Consider the following 25,529-nt stretch of genomic DNA (forward strand, 5'->3'; position numbering starts at 1 on the left):
ACAAGAAACATTGCTACAGGACCCCAGGAAGGGGGGACCAAGGGGAAAAAGAGAGCCAAAGCCACAATATCCCAGGCTGGGAGGCCAAAGCAGAAGCCCTTGGGCTTGGGCCCCAGACCCCAGCAAGTCTAAGCCAGCCCTAATGATCCCATTAAAATGGGGTCATGACCCACACAGTTTGAGAATCGCTGATCTAGTCGTTAGGGAAGCTGTTACTGATGGACTAAGTAAGCACTGAGATTTGATACAGTAATTTCAAAACCCAGGGTGGCTGAATGCGGAAGACTTGAGTCTTATACCTTAAAGACCTAGGGTCTATTCACTGCACGAGCCACAGAAAGCTGACACAATCTCAGTTATCTTACTGGTAAGACAGGTGGGATATGATAGTTGTCTATCCGAAGCAGAGAATATGGGGTATTAACCAATAATAAGAATCATGAGAAGCACAGAAATATCGCCAGTTAAAGACGAGACTTTAATTCATGGCCTCCTGGCTCTCACCCAGGTTACTTCCCCCTAAACTAGTGGGAATTTTGTGTGCAAGGGATCTCAATTACCTCCATGTACAGTGCTGGCATTTTATGCTAGAACAACGTTCTGGTATGTTACTCTAGAAACAGAAATAAAGTTAAACAACATTTTTATTTATAAGGTTTCACAAATTGTTTGTAGTGAACACCAGATCTCAGTGGGGCAAGCCAGTGATACAATTTCATATGGTTGTTGCCCACAGATTTTTTTCGCCCTCATACCAACAAAAATGGTTAAGAAAATTGAATTTAGAAAACAGGCCATAAGGGGAATAAGGAGTAGACTTTTGAGAGTAACCAGGAACCCCTAGACCAAGCAGCTCTAAATATAAAACCATAAACTCTAGCCTGAATTTGCAGGTCAGTTTTCAAGATGATCTGACTACCTGTGTGGAGAAGTTAGAAAATTCATGTTTAGACAGAAATGCTGTTGTAACTTGAAGTATGGTATAGCTATTCACTGTTTCATAATTAGCAATCCCGTGGGAAGCAAGCCCTGTGCAAGCTCATTCCTATCATGGAATGTTGCAGGAAAAAAAAGAATTGGGCTTATATTGATCAGACTGACCTCTCATTAATTGAGAGTCAATTTTATACAACTGGAAGTGGACTGAATATTCCTCTTCTACTAGTTGTTTAACATTTACATTTTTTCACACAATAACTATTTTACACATGTATATTATACACCTTTGGTTATTCCATATTTAAATAGAAGAAGGGAAATATGTTTACATTGTGTAAGTCTTGTATACAGTGTATAAGTCTTGTATAGCATGCATTTTATATTATTCCCAGAATACTTTACTGCTCTAATAAATCTTTTCAAGTTCTGTGTAAAGATGGTAAAGTAATTCCAACACAGAAGAAGTGCATTAAGAACAGTTCATGGTGCAACACCACATGCACTTTTACATAGGTGAATTACAGTTTGATTCACTTAGCTTTTTTCAAAACTGTGTGGAAACCTGACAAGAATAGGTTTCCATTAAAATTCCTCAGACACTAGGACTGTGAAGTAACCTGTAGTAAGTTTTTGTGCTACAGTTCTAACTCCTGAAAAATATTACAAATAATTTACATCTACTCAATATTTCTGAGGGTTCAGATATATTCCAATTTTCTTTCTCTCTTTCTTTCAGAAGCTCTCAACTGAAAACATTAATAATAAACAGTAACTTGAATTCTTTTCAAAAGAAGCAGAGCTGTTGTAAGCCTTTGGCTTCAACAACAGCCAGTGGCTACAAGTTCCACAAGTTTAATTATATCTTGTGTTTATTGGTTTTAAATTTGGCATTTTTAATTTCATTGACTGTCCCACTTTTCATTGTATTATGAGACATGGAGAACAGAAGCTTCCAGTCCACCTTCTTTGTACCATTCATTATTTTGTATACTTTATCTTATTCGTTCTTGTTTAGCTCCTTTCTAAGGTAATCAATCCCAGTCTTTTCAATCTCTCGTGAAAGTTTTTCCATCCTTCTGATAGTTTCTTTGCCTTTCTCCAAACCCTCCCTCAATCTACAACATTCTTTTTGAAACTGGGGGACCAGTTCTGCAGTTTACTAGATGAGGCCACATATAGATTTACGTAATGGGATATTTGCTGTAGTATTCTTCATTCTGTTCCTTATACAATAAAAACTCTGTTATCAGGCCCCATACCAATCAAAAAGTGCTATAAACCAGCATTTCTAATCTTTATTGAAAGTCGGTTTATAGTTCTGTTAGCAGCGGGGGGTGGGGTGGGGGTGTGTGTAAATTTTTGTTGCAGAATTTTTAGGCACAGAACTCCCACAGGAGTAGATAGTTGACTCAGAACACTCTAGAGCATATGAACAGTTTAATATTTCTTTTCAATATGCATTATTTTGCATTTACCTACATACAATGTCATTTGCAACCATCATGCCAACTCACTTAGCTTGGTTAAGTCACTGTGAAGTTTGTTACAGTCTTCTCTGGATTTCTGTATAGTCACTCCTGCCTTCCCAACCCTGCTAAATAAGACTGAGTATACAACTAAAAATTAGATTTACATAGTTATATCTCTTGGGTTTGTGAAAAATTGTGCACTACAGTGGCACAGCTGCCGTCCTGTAGCTGTGCTGCCATAGCGGTGGTACTGTAGACATGGCCTAAGCACTGCTTTTATTTAAATTGGGATTAGTTTCCTGCAACTGGATGCCTAGAAAAAAGTTAAAGTGACCCCTGAGGAAGCTATATTAGAATTTGAGTACTCCCTCAAGGATGAAAGGGGTTACAATAGGGCTGAGGCATGTATGCACACAGGGAGAGTCAAATATCCTAAAATGTGCCAGGCTTGGTTGAGCATCAAAATGCAACAGTACATACAAAGAAGAACATGGAAAAATGAACAGCTACAGATCCACTTGCAAAGAAGAACACATGGCAGGAACAGTAATGAGAAAAAACAAGCTCAGCTTTCAGGGCTGTATGCTACTGGGTTTTTTGTTGTTGCTGAATCACAGAATATCAGGGTTGGAAGGGACCTCAGGAGCTCATCTAGTCCAACCCCCTGCTCAAAGCAGGACCAATCCCCAATTAAATCATCCCAGCCACGGCTTTGTCAAGCCTGACCTTAAAAACTTCTAGGGAAGGAGATTCCACAACCTCCCTAGGTAACGCATTCCAGTGTTTCACTACCCTCCTACTGAAAAACTGTTTCCAAATTTCCAACCTAAACCTCCCGCACTGTAACTTGAGACCATTATTCCTCGTTCTGTCATCAGCTACCACTGAGAACAGTCTAGAGCCATCCTCTTTGGAACCCCCTTTCAGGCAGTTGAAAGCAGCTATCAAATGCCCCCTCATTCTTCTCTTCCGCAGACTAAACAATCCCAGTTCCCAGAATGTCCTCATATTTTCTATACCTTATTTGGATTGAGTTAGGGGAGCCCCGCTGTGCCAGGCACCGCACAAACACAAGACAAAAAGAAAAGGAGTACTTGGGGCACCTTAGAGACTAACCAATTTATTTGAGCATAAGCTCTCATGAGCTACAGCTCACTTCATCGGATGCATTTGATGAAGTGAGCTGTAGCTCACGAAAGCTGATGCTCAAATAAATTGGTTAGTCTCTAAGGTGCCCCAAGTACTCCTTTTCTTTTTGCGAATACAGACTAACACGGCTGCTACTCTGAAACCAAACACAAGACTCTGGTCCCTGCCCCAAGGAGCCCCCAGTCACAGCACGCCAGCTATATGCGGACAGTAGCACTGCAATGCAGCCTCTCCCAGGGGCAGAGCAGCGGAGAGAGGTCGTTAGGGGGCCGGGGCAAACCCCTGCTCTGCAGGCTGGGAGGGGTGTACGGCTGAAGCAGGCCTGAAAGGGCCCGCCCCCGTGGTGGTCCAGGGGCCTCGCAGCCGACGCTGAGGCAAGACTCAGGGAAGGGGCAGCTCCGAGGCTGGGCCCGCCCCGCTGCCCATCGCGAGGCGGCAAGGGGCGCGCAGGGGCCGGGACAGGGCAGCGGGAGCACGTCGCGGCTCGGGGGGGGGGGGAGCGGAGCAGCCCCTCCCCGCCGGAGGAGCGCGGGCGGCATCACCCACCCCGTCGTGTCCCCTCCGCCCCACTCGCCTGGGGGAGGCCCCAGCCCGGCCGGCCGCATCGCCCCACCCTTCCAGCGCTCCCCTACCTGGCGCCCGGGGGTAACGCTCTCTCCCTGCTGCAAACGCCCATAACTCGTTCCGCAGCTACCGAGCCCCTGCTGGGAGTACCCGGGACGCTCCCTTCTGCGCTACGCAAGCGCAGAGCCACCGCTGGCCCGAAGAATGCCGGGAGCTGTCCCTCCAGACTACAGGTCCCAGCGTGCCGGCTGGCTTGAGGTAGCCTAGGGCACTAGGGCCTGACGTCTCGGCGAGGCCGGCAGGCATGCTGGGAAATGTAGTCTTGGATTTAGGCTTGGCGGATTCCCCTCACACAAAGAGCGATCTTCTGTGCCATGGAGAGCCGTCCTTACTCTTTGTGGCGCGTTGCATGGCGGGAGTCATAGTCTCCGCTATGCACGCTGGGGCTTGTAGGCTCGCGGGAGTTTTGGTTCGACCAACGTCGACGCGTATTCGGGTCCCGCCCTGCGCGGGCTGACGCAGCCACGGAGTGATGTTTGATGGTGTCGCCTAGCAGCAGCCGTTGCCTCCGGTAGCTTCAACCGAGACGGGTGAGGGCAGGAGGGCGCGGCGGTGGGGGGAGGAGGGGAGCTGCCGGGCAGGGGGGAGGCCGCCGGTGGCCCTGGAGGGCAGTTGGGGTGGTAGCGGCGGCCCCCGTCTTTTCCCCACGTCCCGCCTCCACGGGGCCCAGGCTCGGGGCGCGTTATCCGGGCACTTGCGAGGGAGCCGCGCCGCAGCCTCCCGCCGACAGCGCCTTGCGCGGCTGAGGAGCCTGGCTGTGGCCCGGTGGGAGAGGGCAGCTGCCTCCCTGCAGAGCGCGGCCACGCGCCGTGGGAGGGCCCGGGCCCGCGTGGGCAGGAGCACGGCTCTTGCTGGTGGAGGCCATGTGCGAGCGGAGACTGCGGTGCGCGCCCGGCACACGCTGATGGGGAAGAGCCACAGCCATGGTCGCGGGGCCGGTGGCGTGTGAGGGAACCATGGGGTGCGCGTCAAGCCTCTAAAACCGTTCCTGGCAAAGAGAAAGGATGTGAAGCCATCGGGTCGCTAATTGCGATGGTGTGATGCTCCCCTGGGTACCCAGGGTCACCGCCACCTGTCCTGAGCAGGAGGAAGCCTTGACTGTGCCAGCTCCTCTCTTAGCCTAGTGCAGACCCTGTGCTTTGCTTTCCACAGGTTAGAGATAGGCACACTCCAGCCCTGGAACCCTCTGAGCATCTCCTAGAGTGTCCAGCCCCAGGTCCACTGGGCACTTGCATTATTCACAGATTCACTGCTTGCAAATAAGCAAAAAGGAAAAGGAGTACTTGTGGTACCTTAGAGACTAACCAATTTATTTGAGCATGAGCTTTCGTGAGCTACAGCTCACTTCATCGGATGCATACGGTGGAAACTGCAGCAGACTTTATATACACACAGAGAATATGAAACAATACCTCCTCCCACCCCACTGTCCTGCTGGTAATAGCTTATCATGCTCAAATAAATTGGTTAGTCTCTAAGGTGCCACAAGTACTCCTTTTCTTTTTGCGAATACAGACTAACACGGCTGTTACTCTGAAACCTGCAAATAAGCAGTACATTTCAGTTTACTGGTTACCTTACATCACTCCACTTAACGCTCATCACTTATAGTTATGTTTAAAGTGAAAACAAAAGTTGATTTATCTAAGTATAGAGATTCCAGGGATAGCAAGTTAAAGTATCGGAAACAAAGGGTTACATATAAAATAAAATCATAACGCACATTATAGGGTTTAGTTTTAATTAACAAGATACTCTCATGCCTAATAAAATATTGTTCACCGGCACTTTCCAGCCAGGTGGGCTGTGATCCCTTTTTCATGAGAGATGACACACTGTCTGCTTGGTGTGAAGGTATGCTTCACTCTCGGCTGTGCCCCCACAATCCACTGTCTTTACTTGAAAATGGGATCCCTTCCTGCTGTTTATTTCTTTGTGAAATCTACAAGAATAAATGTTCAGAATCTTTCCACTGGTATCACCGTTACTATGCAAATAGACCACCGTTATTATAAAGTGGACAGTATACAATAGTGGTTCTCAGCCCGTGTGCTGCTTGTGGCCCAATCAGCACACATCTATGGCCCATGTGACATCCTCAGGGCCATATAGATAGCATACATATTTTGTGGATGTGGCCCACATAACACATAGAGAGCTGTATATTCAGCCCACAATGGTACATAGGTTGAGAACCACTGGTATACAATGACCAGACAGCGACATAACCATCTGTTATCCCTGCCTGCAAAGAACCTGTCTGTGACATGCCACCTTCTGGTGATCTGCCTTACCTTAAGAACATAATTTACAATATAGATGGATAATTTTTGAAATATTAGCCAGACATGCATTTGGCAATGATTATGATGACTAGTGTGATACTGGCTGTTGGTAGAGAGCTCACATGCCACCCTTTGGTGAACTATTATGCATATATCTAACCCAGCAAATCCTTGTAAAAGTATCTGCACCCCCTGTGCCCTCTGCCAGTTGGCACCCAGAGGTTCCTAGGTCATAGATGGTGCCATTAATAGAACTTGCTTATCCATTTGTCACACTTCACTTAAAGTATTGGACTATATAAACTATAATGTGTTATATATAAAGTCATATTGGATTGAACTACATCTCAACCATGCTCCAATTTCAAACAGCTACAAGTTAATGTAGTTCACCACTCTGGCTGGCTGAGATGAAAAAAATTAAAAGTTGTGTGTCATCAGCATACTGATGGCATCACAAGCCATATCTCCTAATATACCCTCTCAATGATCCTATACATACTGTACACTGAAGAAGAGGGGTAACTAAACAGAGCCCTGTATGAGATGAGATGACCCCAAGTCATGTAAAATCAGCCCCATCTACTGCCGCATAAGTCCGCAGGCAAGTTGGTCAACAATAGCTCACAATCATTAGTATGCAAAGCAGCAGATAGATCTAATACTATCAGCATGGACCCACAAGCTTCATCCATTGTGATAAAGAGATCATCTACAAATACAACCAGCACAGCATGTTCTAGCAAGTGGAGGAAGCAAGTGTTGTTTTTTTTTGACTGTGCCATCGTCAATAAACTGATACGTTATAGCCTTATTTGGTTTACTGCACCCAAAAGTGTCCTTTGCATTTTCAGAACATATAGAAGACCCAGTCAGTGCTCCTAAGAATTTACAGTTTAAAGTCCCAATCCTATAATTGGATTAATAGTCATTCATGCAAACACAGAGGTCTTTCCACTTGACCAATTGCAAGATTGATGCCTATATAAAAGACAGTAGTTAACAAGTGGTTATAAGAAAAACAAAACAGTTGGGAAGGTAAACGTAAGATAAGAGTTACAACAAGATCATGTAGTTGCTTGAATAATTTTGTTTCAGAGTAGTAGCCGTGTTAGTCTGTATTCGCAAAAAGAAAAGGAGGACTTGTGGCACCTTAGAGACTAACAAATTTAAATTTGAGCATAAACTTTCGTGGGCTAAAACCCACTTCATCAGATGCATTCAGTGGAGAATACAGTGGGGAGATTTATATACATAGAGAACATGAAACAATGGGTGTTACCATACACACTGTAACAAGAGTGATCACTTAAGGTGAGCTATTATCAGCAGGAGAGCGGGGGAGGGAGGGAACCTTTTGTAGTGATAATCAAGGTGGGCCATTTCCAGCAGTTGACAAGAACATCTGAGGAACAGTGGTAGGTGGAGGGGGGGGGAATAAACATGGGGAAATAGTTTTACTTTGTGTAATGACCCATCCACTCCCAGTCTATATTCAAGCCTAAGTTAATTGTATCCAGTTTGCAAATTAATTCCAATTCAGCAGTCTCTCATTGGAGTCTGTTTTTGAAGTTTTTTGTTGAAGAATTGCAACTTTTAGGTCTGTAATCGAGTGACCAAAGAGATTGAAGTGACTCCAACTGGTTTTTGAATGTTATAATTCTTGACGTCTGATTTGTGTCCATTTATTATTTTATGTAGAGACTGTCCAGTTTGACCAATGTACATGGCAGAGAGGCATTGCTGGCACATGATGTCATATATCACATTGGTAGATGTGCCAGTGAATGAGTCTGCTGGAAATGGCCCACCTTGATTATCACTACAAAAGGTTTCCCCCCTCCCCCCCCCCGCTCTCCTGCTGGTAATAGGTCACCTGAAGTGATCACTCTCTTTTTACAGTGTGTATGGTAACACCCATTGTTTCATGTTCTCTATGTATATAAATCTCCCCACTGTATTCTCCACTGAATGCATCCGATGAAGTGGGTTTTAGCCCACGAAAGCTTATGCTCACATAAATTTGTTAGTCTCTAAGGTGCCACAAGTACTCCTTTTCTTTTTGAAGAATTTTGAGTCTCAGTACATTATTTAGGGTATCATTGCTTAATAAATATATTCATGTGTCTCATTGCTTATAAAATATATTCATTGTTTTAACAAAGCTTTTAATAACAATTGTAACCATTCCGCCACGCGGAGTTGGCAGTGACAAGGCCGGGTTCAACATCTAGGTGTTCCTTCTTCACAATACCACAAGAACCAGAGCCCCGATCCCAGTAACCTGGGAAAATTATATATCACTTGCTGGGTGCCTCAGAGAGGCAATACTTCCCCTCTTGCAAGCACTGAGTCTGGCATGGAAAATAATTTTTATAATAAAGAGGGGGAAAGAAACCCGGCTTTACCTTGGGAAAATGTTGCAGGCAGGTGTGACAGGTTTGGTCACAGAGATCCCCTTGGGACTGTCACCTGATGTGCTGAAATTACCTCTGAGCCTGTTTTCCCTGCCAGCTTGGGACTCCAGAACCCTGTCTTGTTGAGCCAGACCCGCCAGCCTGCTGCAACACAGACCCAGGGTCTGGACCACACCCCCAAAGCTACAGGCTTTAAGTGAAAACAGCTCAGTAGGTTACCTGTCCCAGCATCCAGACACCCAGTTCCCAATTGGATCCAACCCCCAAATAAATCCGTTTTACTCTGTATAAAGCTTATACAGGGTAAATTTGTAAATTGTTCACCCTCTGTATCACTTCTAGAGAGAGATGCTCAGCTGTTTACTCCCCCAGGTATTAATCACTTACTCTGGGTTTATTAATAAACAAAAGTGATTTTATTAAGTATAAAAAAGTAGGATTTAAATGGTTTCAAGTAATAACAGCCAGAACAAAGTAAATCACAAAGAAAAATAATGCAAAAACATGCAAGTCTAAGCCTAATACATTAAGAAACTGATTACAGGTAATATCTCAGAGATGTTCCAATAAACTTCTTTCACAGACTAGAATTCTTCCTAGTCTGGGCCCAATCCTTTCCCCGGTACAGTCCTTGTTAGTTCCAGCAGACATCTCAGGTGGTAAGCAGGGGTTTTCTCATAACTGGCATCCCCTTGTGTCCTGCTCCACCCCCTTTTATAGCTTTGGCACAAGGCAGGAATCTTTTGTCTGTGCTTGTCCCTACCCCTACCTCATCAATGGAAAAATACAAGGGTTAAGATGGATTCCAGGGTCATGTGACATGGTGACATGTCACTGTAAAACCCCTAGTCTCCATTCTTCCTGGGTTGGCCCACATGTACACAGGAAGTTTTGCATGTAAATAAACCATTTACAACAAATTGACTAGGTCAATGGGAGCCATCAAGATTCTAAACCACCATTAATGGCCCACACTTTGCATAATTATAATAGGGCCTCAGAGTTATACTTCATATTTTTAGCTTCAGATACAAGAATGATACATGCATACAAACAGGAGGAATATATTCAGTAGGTTATAACCTTTGTTATGATACTTTATAAGAGACCTTTTGCTTAAAGAATATTCCAGTTACAGCATATTTACACACATAAGCATATTTCCATAAAAGATATGGAGTGCAACGTCACAGCAGAATTCATAGCATCATGAGCAACACACCCATCCCAGAGTATGTTGGGCAGTGTTTTTGCCTCAGGTTCTTAAGTCTGACAATCAAAAGTTCCTTTAACATACTCCTCCTTTCCCCCTCCACCACATCCCACTCTCAGTTGTTCTCCTTGCTCCTACCCCTCACTTAGCGAGCACAGTTCAGCTGAGCGTGAAACCCTCAATCAGGGCATGGCATGCCAAGCACAGTTCTGCTCCCACAAACCAAGGATAACAACACTTTATTAGCCCTGCACCCAATTACAAAGTGACTTGCAATCCAGCACCTGCCAAAAGTGATCATTTGGGCAAAGCAGCTCCATCATGCTGTGCACCTAGGCCAAATGGGAATGTCTACGCAAACAAGGTCAGTTGCGGAAATCTTCTTCCCTAGTTCATCACTAGATGTCAGGGTAGAATTAATTTAGACCCTGCTTACAGGGTCAAACATAAAATTGGTATCATGAAATGAAGTAGCCTATAGGTTTGTATAAATGGGATTTGAGATGCCGAAGTCATTGGCTAATTAAGGATTAGGAAGAACAAGAGGTGTGTGGCAGGACAGTGAAGGACTGGTTGCACGGCAGAATGCTAGAGTGGGGCTGTTGGAAGATAATTCTGTGCTTATATTCGTGGATGTGTCCTTGCTGTGGAAGGGACAGTAAAACCCTCAATCATTTGTCTGTCTGTGGAAGTGGGCCTGTGGTTCCATTTCAGTACTGCTTGTTGACGTCTCATGGCCCATGCTTTCATGATGCCAATAGCCTATTTGCCTAATCTGCAGTCTCAGCCTCTTCTTCTCCTTGGTCATCTGCTACTCTGACACATCATCTTCTCCTTTTGCTTAGAATATATTTTCCCTCTTTTCGCCTAATTAACTGGGCAGGACTAGCATTTCAAAAGATCATTGAATTTCTTCTGCATGGCATACTGCAGCTGTGTCTCCCTGTCATCCAGGAGAAGCAGAAGATCAGAAATATATGCATAATGCATGTGTAGTGTCATCCTTGGAAGATGATTGATTACATAGAATATATATTTTCCAGAACACTTAGTAAACACAGAGAAACTGACTCTACAACAGTGGTGGACAACCCGCGGCCCATATTTGTTTACATTGACTGTCTGCAGGCATGACTGCCTGTAGTTCTCAGTGGCCGCGGTTCCACAGGGACATGGTGGCCGCCGCTTCTCGCAGCTCCCATTGGTCGGGAATGGTGAACCGCGGCTACTGGGAGCTGCGGACGGGGTGCCTGCAGACGGTCAATGTAAACAAACTGTTGCATGGCCCGCCAGCATATTACCCTAACGGGCTGCGTGTGAGCTGCAGGTTGCCCACCACTACTGTAGAATGTTATGGTAAATATATTTTCCCACAATTCCTACATTTTTCTTTTTTATGACATATTATGCATTTGGGCTATTAAAGGCTTTTTAATACTGGCCAATATACAAAATCAAGTAATGTAGAGCTTCTGAATGATATTGCAGTAATTAATATATCTCTTTTTCCTCTCTTCAGGTACTTTTGCTCAGTGTCTAAGGATTCCCCAATAAAACTGGATTTAAACTTGTAAAAATGATATAACTGAGATAATAAATGTGAAGTACAGAGAGCTGGCAGGTCACTTACATTTTCACTGGAGGCTAGGAAAGGATGATTTGCCTCATAACTTAATTGCACAACTGGAGGAGAAAAGTTTTCATGTTGTCATCACAGACAATTCTAGGAATGCTTTGAGGAAGACAGTGGCAGCTGAGGTTGTGTGGCTGTGGAGTATAAAAAGGGAGGTTAAGTTGGTGAAACTCTAGACTGGGCTGAGGTAATGCAGAGCAAGTTGTGCCAATTCCCAGAAGTATGCATGAGATTCTGACAGCCTCAGGTGTGGGGAGTATGAGGGCTAAAAAGACATCAAAAGTCCTCTCTTTTTGTAGGCTGGGGCACATAGGAGAAGTTGGATGTTGGAGGGCAGGTCTACACTACAGGGCGAAGTTGACCTAAGTTATGCAACTCCAGCTATGTGAATAAAGTAACTGGAGTTCACATATCTTAGGTTGACTTATTGCGGTGTCTACACCATGCTAGATTGACAGAAGACACTCTCCTGTTGACTTACCTTATGCTTTTTGTTCCGGTGGAGTACCAGAGTTGATGGGAGAGCGAATGGCGGTTGATTTAGCTGGTCTTCACTAGACCTGGTGAAATGACCCCTGGGGGATCGACAGCCACACGTCAATCCCCTGTAAGTGAAGATCAGCCCTGAGAGGGTGATTGTCATGCACAAAATATCCGGCCCAATTCCGTATGTAAGTTCACAGCAATGGACTAAATATACTGACTGTTCTGGGGGTTTTTTTGTTTTGTTTTTTACTGCATTGTTGCCATCCTTCTAACTTAGGGCAATAAATAGATTTTAAAAAAAATGCTTGTTCTGTGTTTAAATTTAGCAGGGCGTAACTGCTGTTTTGGGGCTATTGTCAGCGCATGGTAGGAACAGCCACGGTGAATGTAGTAATCCACAAACTCAAACCTCCTTATGGAGATAGTGCAGACATTTCTCACCATGTCCAATACAATGGCAAGCCACTGTGACCATAGTTATAGACAGGAGAGAAGCTCCATATAGATGGACTTACTGTTTCATATTCTTATTACCCTCACAATAGACTGGCCAGCTTTCAGATTAACTACTGGATTTTATGGATACAGGCACAATAAGCAAAAAGATGAGGGTCGTAGCCAGCACAAGAATTTTGCTGCCTTACAGAAATGGATGCTGGATAATCAGATGTTCGGAGTACAATTCTTGGGTGTTATATAAGAGATTTTCTGTTGCCACAGGCAGATTTGCCTTCTGGAATATCTGCTTCAAAGATCGCAGTGTGTTCACTGAGGGTATGTCTACACTACGAAATTAGGTCGAATTTATAGAAGTCGGTTTTTTAGAAATCACTTTTATATATTCGAGTGTGTGTGTCCCCACAGAAAATGCTCTAAGTGCATTAAGTGCATTAACTCGGCGGAGCGCTTCCACAGTACCAAGGCAAGCATCGACTTCCGGAGCGTTGCACTGTGGGTAGCTATCCCACAGTTCCCGCAGTCTCCGCTGCCCATTGGAATTCTGGGTTGATATCTCAATGCCTGATGGGGCTAAAACATTGTCGTGGGTGGTTCTGGGTACATATCGTCAGGCCCCCGTTCCCTCCCTCCCCCCGTGAAAGCAAGGGCAGACAATCATTTCGCGCCTTTTTTCCTGAGTTACCTGTGCAGACGCCATACCACGGCAAGCATGGAGCCCGCTCAGGTAACCGTCACCCTATGTCTCCTGGGTGCTGGCAGACGCGGTACGGCATTGCTACACAGGAGCAGCAACCCCTTGCCTTGTGGCAGCAGACGGTACAGTACGACTGGTAGCCGTCATCGTCATGTCTGAGGTGCTCCTGGTCGCCTCTGTGAGGTCGATCAGGAGCGCCTGGGCAGACATGGGCGCAGGGACTAAATTTGGAGTGACTTGACCAGGTCATTCTCTTTAGTCCTGCAGTCCTATTGAACCGTCTTATGGTGAGCGGGCAGGCGATACGGACTGCTAGCAGTCGTACTGTACCATCTTCTGCCAGGCAGGCAAGAGATGAGGATTGCTAGCAGTCGTATTGTACCATCTTATGCCAGGCAGGCAAGAGATGAAGATGGCTAGCAGTCGTACTGTACCATCTTCTGCCAAGCAGCCATGAGATGTGGATGGCATGCAGTCCTTCTGCACCGTCTGCTGCCAGCCAAAGATGTAAAAGATAGATGGAGTGGGTCAGAACAAGAAATAGACCAGATTTGTTTTGTACTCATTTTCCTCCTCCACTGTCTAGATCACACTGCAGTCACTCACAGAGAAGGTGCAGCGAGGTAAATCTAGCCATGTATCAATCAGAGGCCAGGCTAACCTCCTTGTTCCAATAACAACGATAACTTAGGTGCACCATTTCTTATTGGAACCCTCCGTGCAGTCCTGCCTGAAATACTCCTTGATGTACAGGCACACCCTTTGTTGATTTTAGCACCCTGAAGCCAACCCTGTAAGCCGTGTCGTCAGTCGCCCCTCCCTCCGTCAGAGCAACGGCAGACAATCGTTCCGCGCCTTTTTTCTGTGCGGACGCCATACCAAGGCAAGCATGGAGGCCGCTGAGCTCATTTTGGCAATTAGGAGCACATCAACCACCACACGCATTATCCAGCAGTATATGCAGCACCAGAACATGGCAACGCGATACCGGGCGAGGAGGCGACGTCAGCACGGTCCCGTGAGTGATCAGGACATGGAAACAGATTTCTCTGAAAGCATGGGCCCTGACAATGCATGCATCATGGTGCTAATGGGGCAGGTTCATGCTGTGGAACGCTGATTCTGGGCTCGGGAAACAAGCACAGACTGGTGGGACCGCATAGTGTTGCAGGTCTGGGACGATTCCCAGTGGCTGCGAAACTTTCGCATGCGTAAGGGCACTTTCATGGAACTTTGTGACTTGCTTTCCCCTGCCCTGAAGCGCATGAATACCAGGATGAGAGCAGCCCTCACAGTTGAGAAGCGAGTGGCGATAGCCCTGTGGAAGCTTGCAACGCCAGACAGCTACCGGTCAGTTGGGAATCAATTTGGAGTGGGCAAATCTACTGTGGGGGCTGCTGTGATGCAAGTAGCCCACACAATCAAAGATCTGCTGATATCAAGGGTAGTGACCCTGGGAAATGTGCAGGTCATAGTGGATGGCTTTGCTGCAATGGGATTCCCTAACTGTGGTGGGGCTATAGACGGAACCCATATCCCTATCTTGGCACCGGAGCACCAAGCCGCCGAGTACATAAACCACAAGGGGTACTTTTCGATAGTGCTGCAAGCTCTGGTGGATCACAAGGGACGTTTCACCAACATCAACGTGGGATGGCCGGGAAAGGTGCATGATGCTCGCATCTTCAGGAACTCTGGTCTGTTTCAAAAGCTGCAGGAAGGGGCTTTATTCCCAGACCAGAAAATAACGGTTGGGGATGTTGAAATGCCTATATGTATCCTTGGGGACCCAGCCTACCCCTTAATGCCATGGCTCATGAAGCCGTACACAGGCAGCCTGGACAGTAGTCAGGAGCTGTTCAACTACAGGCTGAGCAAGTGCAGAATGGTGGTAGAATGTGCATTTGGACGTTTAAAGGCGCGCTGGCGCAGTTTACTGACTCGCTTAGACCTCAGCGAAACCAATATTCCCACTGTTATTACTGCTTGCTGTGTGCTCCACAATATCTGTGAGAGTAAGGGGGAGACGTTTATGGCGGGGTGGGAGGCTGAGGCAAATCGCCTAGCTGCTGGTTACGCGCAGCCAGACACCAGGGCGGTTAGAAGAGCACAGGAGGGTGCGGTACGCATCAGAGAAGCTTTGAAAACCAGTTTCATGACTGGCCAGGCTACGGTGTGAAAGTTCTGTTTGTTTCTCCTTGATGAAACCCCCCGCCCCTTGGTTCACTCTACTTTCCTGTAAGCTAACCACCCTCCCCTCCTCCCTTTAATCACCGCTTGCAGAGGCAATAAAGTCATTGCTGCTTCACAGTCATGCATTCGTTATTCATTCATCACACAAATAGGGAGATGACTACCAAGGTATCCCAGGAGGGGTGGTGGAGGAGGGAAGGAAAATGCCACACAGCACTTTAAGCACAGCACTTTAAAAGTTTACAACTTTAAAATTTATTGAATGACAGCCTTCTTTTTTTGGGGCAATCCTCTGTGGTGGAGTGGCTGGTTGGCCGGAGGCCCCCCCACCGCATTCTTGGGCGTCTGGGTGTGGAGGCTATGGAACTTGGGGAGGAGGGCGGTTGGTTACAGAGGGGCAGCAGTGGCAGTCTGTGCTCCAGCTGCCTTTGCTGCAGCTCAACCATACACTGGAGCATTCTGGTTTGGTCCTGCAGCAGCCTCAGCATTGAATCCTGCCTCCTCTCATCACGCTGCCGCCACATTTGAGCTTCAGCCCTCTCTTCAGCCCGCCACTTACTCTCATCAGCCCGCCACTTACTCTCTTCAGCCCTCCACCTCTCCTCCCGGTCATTTTGTGCTTTCCTGCACTCTGACATTATTTGCCTCCACGCATTCGTCTGTGCTCTGTCAGTGTGGGAGGACAGCATGAGCTCGGAGAACATTTCATCGCGAGTGCGTTTTTTTTTCTTTCTAAGCTTCACTAGCCTCTGGGAAGGAGAAGATCCTGTGATCATTGAAACACATGCAGCTGGTGGAGAAAAAAAAAGGGACAGCGGTATTTAAAAAGACACATTTTATAAAACAGTCGCTACACTCTTTCAGGGTAAACCTTGCTGTTAACATTACATACATAGCACATGTGCTTTCGTTGCAAGGTCGCATTTTGCCTCCTCCCACCGCGTGACTACCCCCTCAACCTTCCCCCCTCCCTGTGGCTAACAGCGGGGAACATTTCTGTTCAGCCACAGGCAAACAGCCTAGCAGGAACGGGCACCTCTGAGTGTCCCTGAAGAAAAGCACTCTATTTCAACCAGGTGACCATGAATTATATCTCACTCTCCTGAGGATAACACAGAGAGATAAAGAACGGATTTTGGTTGAATGCCAGCAAACATACACTGCAATGCTTTGTTCTACAGTGATTCCCGAGTACGTGTTACTGGCCTGGAGTGGTAAAGTGTCCTACCATGAAGGACGAAATAAGGCTGCCCTCCCCAGAAACCTTTTGCAAAGGCTTTAGGACTACATCTAGGAGAACCGCAAATGCCAGGGCAAAGTAATCCTTTCACATGCTTGCTTTTAAACCATGTATAGCATTTTAAAAGGTACACTCACCAGAGGTCCCTTCTCCGCCTGCTGGGTCCAGGAGGCAGCCTTGGGTGGGTTCGGGGGGTACTGGCTCCAGGTCTAGGGTGAGAAACAGTTCCTGGCTGTCGGAAAACCGGTTTCTCCGCTTGCTTGCTGTGAGCTATCTACAACCTCCTCCTCATCATCATCTTCTTCGTCCCCAAAACCTGCTTCCGTATTGCCTCCATCTCCATTGAAGGAGTCAAACAACACGGCTGGGGTAGTGGTGGCTGAACCCCCTAAAATGGCATGCAGCTCATCATAGAAGCGGCATGTTTGGGGCTCTGACCCAGAGCGGTTGTTCGCCTCTCTGGTTTTCTGGTAGGCTTGCCTCAGCTCCTTCAGTTTCACGCGGCACTGCTTCGGGTCCCTGTTATGGCCTCTGTCCTTCATGCCCTGGGAGATTTTCACAAAGGTTTTGGCATTTCGAAAACTGGAACGGAGTTCTGATAGCACGGATTCCTCTCCCCAAACAGCGATCAGATCCCGTACCTCCCGTTCGGTCCATGCTGGAGCTCTTTTGCGATTCTGGGACTCCATCATGGTCACCTGTGCTGATGAGCTCTGCATGGTCACCTGCAGCTTGCCACGCTGGCCAAACAGGAAATGAGATTCAAAAGTTTGCGGTTCTTTTCCTGTCTACCTGGCCAGTGCACCTGAATTGAGAGTGCTGTCCAGAGCGGTCAGAATGGAGCACTCTGGGATAGCTCCCAGAGGCCAATACCCTCGAATTGTGTCCACAGTACCCCAAATTCGAGCCGGGAACGTCGATTTAAGCGCTAATCCACTTGTCAGGGGTGGAGTAAGGAAATCGATTTTAAGAGCCCTTTAAGTCGAAATAAAGGGCTTCACTGTGTGGACGGGTGCAGGTTTAAATCGATTTAACGTTGCTAAATTCGACCTAAAGTCCTAGTGTAGACCAGGGCTGAGAAACACAATGTACTGCATTATGAGATTGGTGGATGGTTCTTAGCATCAGTCTCTGCCATTCACATGGTTGCTTTTGACAATCATAGCTACAAGTTCATAAATAGTACTGATGTTTAATTATTTTGTTGTTACAGGAAAAACTATTTTAAATTCAAGATGCCACCCAATTTAGATTGGAAGAAGCTTATGAGAATTGATGCTGACGATCTGCCTCGTCAAGAAGAACTGGCAGATAGTTTGCTGGTGACTGTATCCAAGGTACTTTAAGTGAACTTTAATAGTTTTATTATTCATCTTTAATTAACCTGAACTGGTATAGTACGTGTTTAGTGTTAAGTGTGTTTATTTAATTTTCTTGATGTTTAACTAAACCATATTCTTGTCTGTATTTAGGTTGAAGGAAATGACTTAAAAGATGAAAATCTTGAACATGTGGTACATCTTTTTAAAATTACACAGTCACTAATGAAGGTTTGTATTGATCTTATTTTTTAAAACAACATGACTTTTTAAAATGCATTCATGTATTTATTTTTAGATAAAAGTATTTGTTTCCATTTTCAAGTGGAAGCTCAGGGCTTAGTTCTTTTTTCATACATCTTCACACATGTAACTCCCATATGTACTGGAAGACACACATACTTTGTTGCTTTACATAAGTGCTTCTGGGAGTTATATGTGTGTATGATGAATGTAAAAACAGATTGTGTAATTAAAAGAGCCTGCTTTTCCAGACAGAGAAATACGAACACAAATCTCAAACAATTTTTAGGTGCTGTAAAATATCTTAAAAATTGTTTTTCTGTAACATTTGTGGCACATAAAAATACATGATGATGTGGTGCCAGTTTGATTGGTACTAGTTTGGAATAACCTTCAAAACTTGAGTGTCAGCACTACTCATTAGGAAGGTGGTGTGAGGTTGAAAGGGATAGTTTTTAAATTGTTGGATGCCAGGTAATTTTGTTTGAAAAATTATGAACAATATTTAGTTTAGAGAAACAAGGAATTGTAGGCGAGCTCTTACTAATTGTTTGTTCCTCTTATTGTCAGTTCCGGGGTCTGGCTCCCCCTTATGTAGTCACAGAGGTTCTTTTTCATACCTTACAGGACACCATGATCAAGACCAAGCAAAATAATCACAGTTGTTAATCATGGCTATTTTATTATTAAAGAAAGATTTAAAAAAATAAACCAAACTGCACAAATGACTGAACACAAATGATAAACTGGTTACTTCTGTTACAATCTTTTTTGCATGTCTCTCTGTGGGAAGCTATTAATACCCTTGTGCGTGAGCCATCTCAGGGGGCAGGGGCGCTTTTCTCTTGGTAAGCTAAGACCAAAGTATATTATTTCCAAATTATTGTGAATTAAGTTTTAGCATCTTATTAGAGACTTAAAACAGTTCATCTGAACAAAATAATTTGTTAAAGGAAGTGAAGCCTGTTAATTATTAATAACCTAAACAGTTTATAGTTGGGTAAAGTAAGCAATCTTAGCTAAATCCTATGAAATTGAAGAAGATATTTAAATTAGTTACTCAGAAGAAGCCATTTAAGGATCTGTCTTAAAACAGGCCACTTATGAAAATTAAGAATTTTAGATCCAGTTGCATCCCACTATTTTTCTGTTTACCCTCTCCAGAAATACAGAGTCTAACCACTTGGTGATTAACTTGGTGTTAGCACTGGTTTACACTATGAACTTATGTTGGTATAGCTACATCTCTCAAGGATGGAAAATTCACGCCCCTGAGCAATGCAGATGTACGGACTGAACTCCCGGTGTAGAAAGTGCTATGTCGATGGGACGGTTTCTCTCATCAACATCGCTACTGCCTCTCGGGGAGGTGGAGTATGTAAGACGACAGGAGAAGCTCTCCTGTCGATGTAGTTAACATCTTCTCTAAGCTGTATGTATAGACACTCCTATGTTTTCTAAGTTACAACAGTATTTCAACAAAATCAGTACAAAAGTTTTAAATCTAATCACTTACCAGTGTATTTAGTGAACTTGCTCTCACCAATCCATGTTGAAGTCTTCGGGAGATCTTCCTTGAGTTGGTTTCTTCTTGAGTTGTCTTTGTTTTTCTTATCTGTCTGTAGCAACTTACTTATGGAGAGCTGTGTCTGAACAGGGTGACAGAGGGGGTGTGTGATGGAGGCTCACTTCAGAGTTTCTATACCCTTCTTCCTATTTTCATGAAATTATAGAGAACATACCTCTTTCAGGTTTGTTTCGTTTCAGAGTTGGCTGCTTACCCTTTCATTGACTTCATTCCCTCAGGACTGGCTTAGGTGACACTCTTCAACTCCTGACAGTGCAGTCTGTTTAATGTCCTTTAATTGTCTTGTGGCAGGAAAGCATCAGATAATTTTTCAAAGCTAGTTTCTTTTTATTCGTCCATTCTCTGAGATAGTCTTTCAGTTTTATGAAAGTTTGACAGGAAATGAAAGTCTGTTTTCAAAAAGTCCAAATATTCTTGTTTTTTATATGAGAGTTTTGGGTTCTTAAAAGTCTTTTAAAATTAAATAACTTTGAGAAAGTCTTTAGCTTAAGTTGTTGATTCTATGTGACAGTTTTTATAATGATGGATTTTCTTGTCTTCCTGAGTTGGTTGAGGGTTTGCTTGTGCACTGCCAGTAATTAATTTATTATCCATTAATATAAACATTGTTTACATAAATGGCTTCTTACTCTAGTTTGCAAGATCATTTGATTCCATGTTGGAACATAAAACATTTTATCATTTACATAGTGTGACCGAGGTCCCGGGGGGCCGAGCTGAGGTTACTCAATTAGGGGAAACTTCAAAGAATGGGGCAGACAATCCCCAAAGCTGGTGGTTATTCCAATACTTAGATCCACCAAGCTAGCCACAAAACAGCTTCTATAATATCTTACTGGTTATGCAGAAGCCAAAATGTTAGCTCCCTTAAAAGCAACCCAGCCTTTGGGCTCTCTCCCAGACAGCCAAGTTCTACCAATCCCAAAGGATCGCACACATTACCTCTCAGGTTAATGAATATTCCAGAATTTACCCAAATACATGCTTACAGCTAATTCTTATTAACTAAACTAAAATGTATTAATAAAGAAAAGAGAGTGTTGGTTAAAAGGACATTATACCTACAGACGTGAGTACAGTTCTGAGATCAGTTTCATAGTAGAGATTGCTTTCAGAGTAGCAGCCGTGTTAGTCTGTATCCGCAAAAAGAACAGGAGTACTTGTGTCTCTAAGGTGCCACAAGTACTCCTGTTCTTTTTATAGTAGAGATTGGGAGCTTTGGAGCTGCAAAGAGTTCTTTCCGAGTTAGTCCATAGGTTATAATCCAATGTTCATATCCAGGATGATCCAGGTGGGACTGGAGATCTCAGTCTTACGACTCAAGCTTCCCCTGAATAAAGCTCAAGGAGATCTGAGATAAAAAGGATCAGGACCCAAGAGTCCTGTATACAGTTCCAGGTCTTCTTTTGACAGCACGGAGTCCTCAGGTGACCAATAGGCAATCATCACAACTTTGAAATAGACCTATTTCCTAAGCATCACCTGTAATTAGATACACGGATTAACATAAGGCAGTTGCCTATCTTCCACCATTCACAGATGATCTGCTATATACTTAAAAGAGAAATTGATACAGTGATATTACTATATTCACAGTTCATTTAAATGTTAAGATCTCCTTTTGATCTCTCAATTCACAGAATACAACATAGACAGGAACCGTCTGATTACATTGTTAACTTCTAACAATATATAGGTAAACATAGACTACTACAATTACTGTCTTCTTCCAGTTCTTTAACAATATAAGTTTACATTTCAAAGCTGTAGTCTATCTAACATTGCTTTGTTAGCTACGTGTAAGGAATAGCCCTAATTACCACTTACATACTTTCCTAATATGTCTTTAAAGGTAGAATTTACCCTGATAGTTGCTTAACCCTTTCTGGCCCAGCGTCACACATTGCACATGACATTAGGAGCTGTATTAGGCGCTTTGCATTTAGCTAACATATTTGCAACTATCCATTTCACAAAGGTGTTTTTCATTTCAACATTTTAAGAAATAAACAAAAGTTTAAAACATCTCCAGCTGCACATGTTGTTCTATAAAGTTTTTAAGAACACAGGTTTTCTTGCAAGAGGGTGGGGGTTATTAGAGCTCACTGTACCTAGATTTATTGCTCTGATAATATACCCTACATTCATTTTTACAGTTAGCCCTCTACTTAAAACATTATTTTACGTGGTCTGTGCTTTTGAGGTATGATTGATGTTGGGAGAGAGAAACAGAAATCTTATGGAATTTCTTAGAGTAGTTTTAACATTTTGAAACATAACTAACTAAACATATGTATTCTTATATTTTCAAGCATCCTGGGTATAACATTCTTGTAGCTATATCTTAATATTCAGTAATGGTGCAGACAAGTTTGTAACAACTTTAAAATTATTTTATAATTTATTATTGTCATTTTTTGCATCAATATTGAGGTATCTCCCTCCATCCCAAAACCATGCTTATGAAATCTTTATATCACACTATTTGTATTCTATCATAGATGTATTGAAAATGGCAGTGCCAACCAGGTTACAAAGTCTGTTTTTTGTAGGGACCTTTTCTATAGTTTTCAGGGTGTGTGCTTTTGAGTACGTAAGGTTTCTTTATTGTTAGTATAATTCCTGTGAAAAAATACCTAGTGTGGCCTAGTGGATAGAGCACCTGCCTGGTGCTTGGATGGTATCTGGTTCTATACCTGACTCGACCACTGGTTTGAATGATATTCCATTAGTTCTAGAATGAGATTTTGTGGAGATTATCACCATCTCATAAATTCGTCTAAAGGTAAATCTTTTTTCTTACTATGTATATTTTTTTGCTAGATGAAAGCCCAAGAGGTAGAGCTGGCTTTAGAAGAAGTTGAAAAAGCTGGGGAGGAGCAAGCCAAATTTGGTGAGTAACTCTTCTGAATAAACATTTAAAAAATAGCTATGCACAAAGTGACTTATTACCTGCGGGTCTATAACTAATAAAACATTAGGCTTAATTAATAACTATGGGTGGAATCCTGTCCACATTGAAAGAAATGGCAAAATTTCCATTTATTTCAATGGGGACAGGATTTCATCCCGATATTGATAAATGGGAATGAAGATTGCTGCTGTTACTGTAGTTCTCATAAGTATTTCCTTTGCTTAGAGGTTTTGGATAACCCAGGATGTCCTATTTTTATTTCAACAGAAAATCAATTAAAAGCAAAGGTTCTGAAACTAGAAAATGAATTAGAGGTATGTTTGTTTTTAAACTAAATTAGTTTCTAGAGCTCCAATGGTATTTATTCTCTGTGAACTTGGGAAGCGGCATGGGCCTGCTCTAACCTATAATCCTGTAGACCCTTCAGTCTACTCCCTGGATTCAGCTCATGTCTGAGTTCTTTAGTCGACGTGGGATAGAGAGTACCAAGGGGAAGCCTCTGTTGGAAAGAATTCAGGCCTCCGCTTCTGTGTACAGGCACAAGCAAAGCTAGCAAAAATCATGGATCTCATATACCTCCTGGAAGCTGGCTCTATTAACCTTTATCCACACTGGAGACTGACTGCAGGTTGTGACAAATGACACATTTTTATATTATCTCTTAGTATCAGACTTCTAAACCCTATTATTTCTTACCCCAACTATGCCTCCATGATATGTTGAGGAAATAAAGCTCCCTATCTACCCTACAGGGAGGGTGGGCAGGACAGCCGAAGAAGCAAGAGACTTGTGTAGCACGGAAAAAATTTAAATTTTTAAGAGAGGGGAGTATGAGAGCCAACTGGATACCAATCCTCCTCCCCCCAACTGGGCAGTGGGATGGAACAAACCCAAAGAGGGAGAGGGGCCTGACTCCAACCTGTGCTTTCCTCTCTTCTATCCCCCTGGGAGTGGCAAATCCCCTGTTTAGGTTCAACTACACACACACACACAGACACAGACACTCACTTTCTCTCTCTCTCTCTCATTGCCGATTCTCTAGGCTTTGGATCAGACACTTAGGCCTCAGTGAGGGTAAATGCCTTTGACATGCCTGAAGAAATTTGTTTCACAAATAAAAACAGTGCCCACTGCTGAAAGAGATGTATTTGACATGTATGGTTGTTAATTTCAGTATTAATTTGGAATATGCACCAAGTACATGTTGGCAGAGCACTGTGTATGTATGGAGATCTCTAGGGAGATCTTTATTTTAATAACTCTGAAGATTTGTGCTCAAGTAATTTTTGTTGTTACTAAAACATTAGATGGAAACATCACCCATTATCTTACTTTTTTTAAACTGTTTGCAAACGTTGTTACTTCCATGCAAATAAATCTGTCTCACTAGCTGTCCTACATTTTTAATTTGAAGAAAATATGTACATTTGTTAGTTTTTAACATTCTTATAAGATGGCACAGCGAGCTGTTGGTGGTCGTGATACTCGGTTTTTGCGTGATGAGATCCGTCGGCTGGAAAAGCAATTGGAACAAAAAGACAGAGAATTAACAGATATGGAAAAGGAGCTAGAAAAAGAGAAGAAAGTTAATGAACAGGTAAGAAATATTTTATTCCGTTACACAGCTTCTCCCTGAATTCATTACTCACGGGCTAATGAATCCCCCCACCTGGAATTCGGAATGGTTCCAATGTTGTTGCTGGAATTTCCAGGCCTAAGCTCCATCCTTCAGCTCCGGCCACCAGATTTTTGCCTCCATAAGTGGAACAATTTGGCAGTTCAGTTTCTTCCAACCATTTGTGTAGAAATCTTTACTTTTAAGAGGGTAAATTATACCCTGCCTGTTCTCAGCCAGCCAACCCTGGCACTAATAGGATATGGGACTCAGTCAAACGGCATGTCTGGTACCCACCTTGTGACTCTAACACAGAAAAGCCCAATCAGGAGCATTTTGGGTGAGAGTGTAAGGACAAGGAAAAGCTACTCGGCCAGCTCAGGGGCTGAGTCCCTCAAGAGACCTGGACTGAAGGGGGAAAAATCCTGAAAAGACAGAGTGCACCTCCCTGAGATACAGAAGTGGGTCTTCAACCCCCTGGGGAAAGAAGCAGGCTCTTACTCAGTTCCCTTTTTTCCCAATATGAATTGAGAGAATTTCAACAATACTCAGAGTAGGTCCTGCAAACTGCAGAGACTCCAGATGCAAAAAGGCAAAAGCAATTGTGTCCTTCCGAAGGCAGTAATTCATATTTTTAATGAACAAGTGTGGTGAAAATCGGGTTGAACCTCTTCTCCTTTGCCTTCCTCTGCCAGAGTGTTTGCGAGGCTTTTCCCATACACAGAGGCTCTCACAGTGCTCTGTATCTTGTCACTGCTCCTCTCCCACCCTGCAGCATGTCTGGGCCTGCAGGGAAGCTTGTTCCTGTGCAGCCCTACCACGGGCTGCAGCCTAATGAGAATTGTGGGTGTCTGGCTTTCAGCCCAAGGACCATTGCAGAGCCAGGAAAAGGAGCACAAATTTCAGGCAGTTTAGGATTGGGAATTGTGCCTTCTGATCATCCACCATAAACCCTTGCTCTGCCCAGGAAAGGGGCACAGACTCTGAGCGGCAGAGATGGGCCTGCCTTTCTCTCCCCACCCCTCACCTGCTCCAGAGACTGGCTCCAT

At 44.0% G+C, this 25,529-nt stretch overlaps 2 protein-coding genes across 3 annotated transcripts in view; one reads left to right on the top strand and one right to left on the bottom strand.

Annotated features, from left to right (window-relative positions):
• TMTC3 (transmembrane O-mannosyltransferase targeting cadherins 3) overlaps positions 1-4,310 on the bottom strand; it is a 46,780-nt gene extending 42,470 nt beyond the window's left edge. Inside the window, exon 1 of the mRNA XM_084640844.1 lies at positions 4,190-4,310. The gene's annotated coding sequence lies outside the window, so the exon portion shown is untranslated. The remainder of the gene's footprint in view (positions 1-4,189) is intronic.
• Positions 4,311-4,590: 280 nt separating this feature from the next.
• Positions 4,591-25,529, top strand: part of CEP290 (centrosomal protein 290) — a 121,891-nt gene continuing 100,952 nt past the window's right edge. For both annotated transcript variants that reach the window (XM_084640647.1, XM_084640648.1), the window contains exons 1-6: positions 4,591-4,711; positions 18,015-18,138; positions 18,274-18,351; positions 22,775-22,844; positions 23,133-23,179; positions 24,319-24,462. In XM_084640647.1, the coding sequence (XP_084496773.1) occupies positions 18,037-18,138; positions 18,274-18,351; positions 22,775-22,844; positions 23,133-23,179; positions 24,319-24,462 (441 nt within the window). In that variant the 5' untranslated portion in view covers positions 4,591-4,711; positions 18,015-18,036. The remainder of the gene's footprint in view (positions 4,712-18,014; positions 18,139-18,273; positions 18,352-22,774; positions 22,845-23,132; positions 23,180-24,318; positions 24,463-25,529) is intronic.

The sequence above is a fragment of the Lepidochelys olivacea genome (assembly GCF_965140295.1).
Source record: "Lepidochelys olivacea isolate rLepOli2 genome assembly, chromosome: 1".
Lineage (NCBI taxonomy): Eukaryota > Metazoa > Chordata > Testudines > Cheloniidae > Lepidochelys > Lepidochelys olivacea.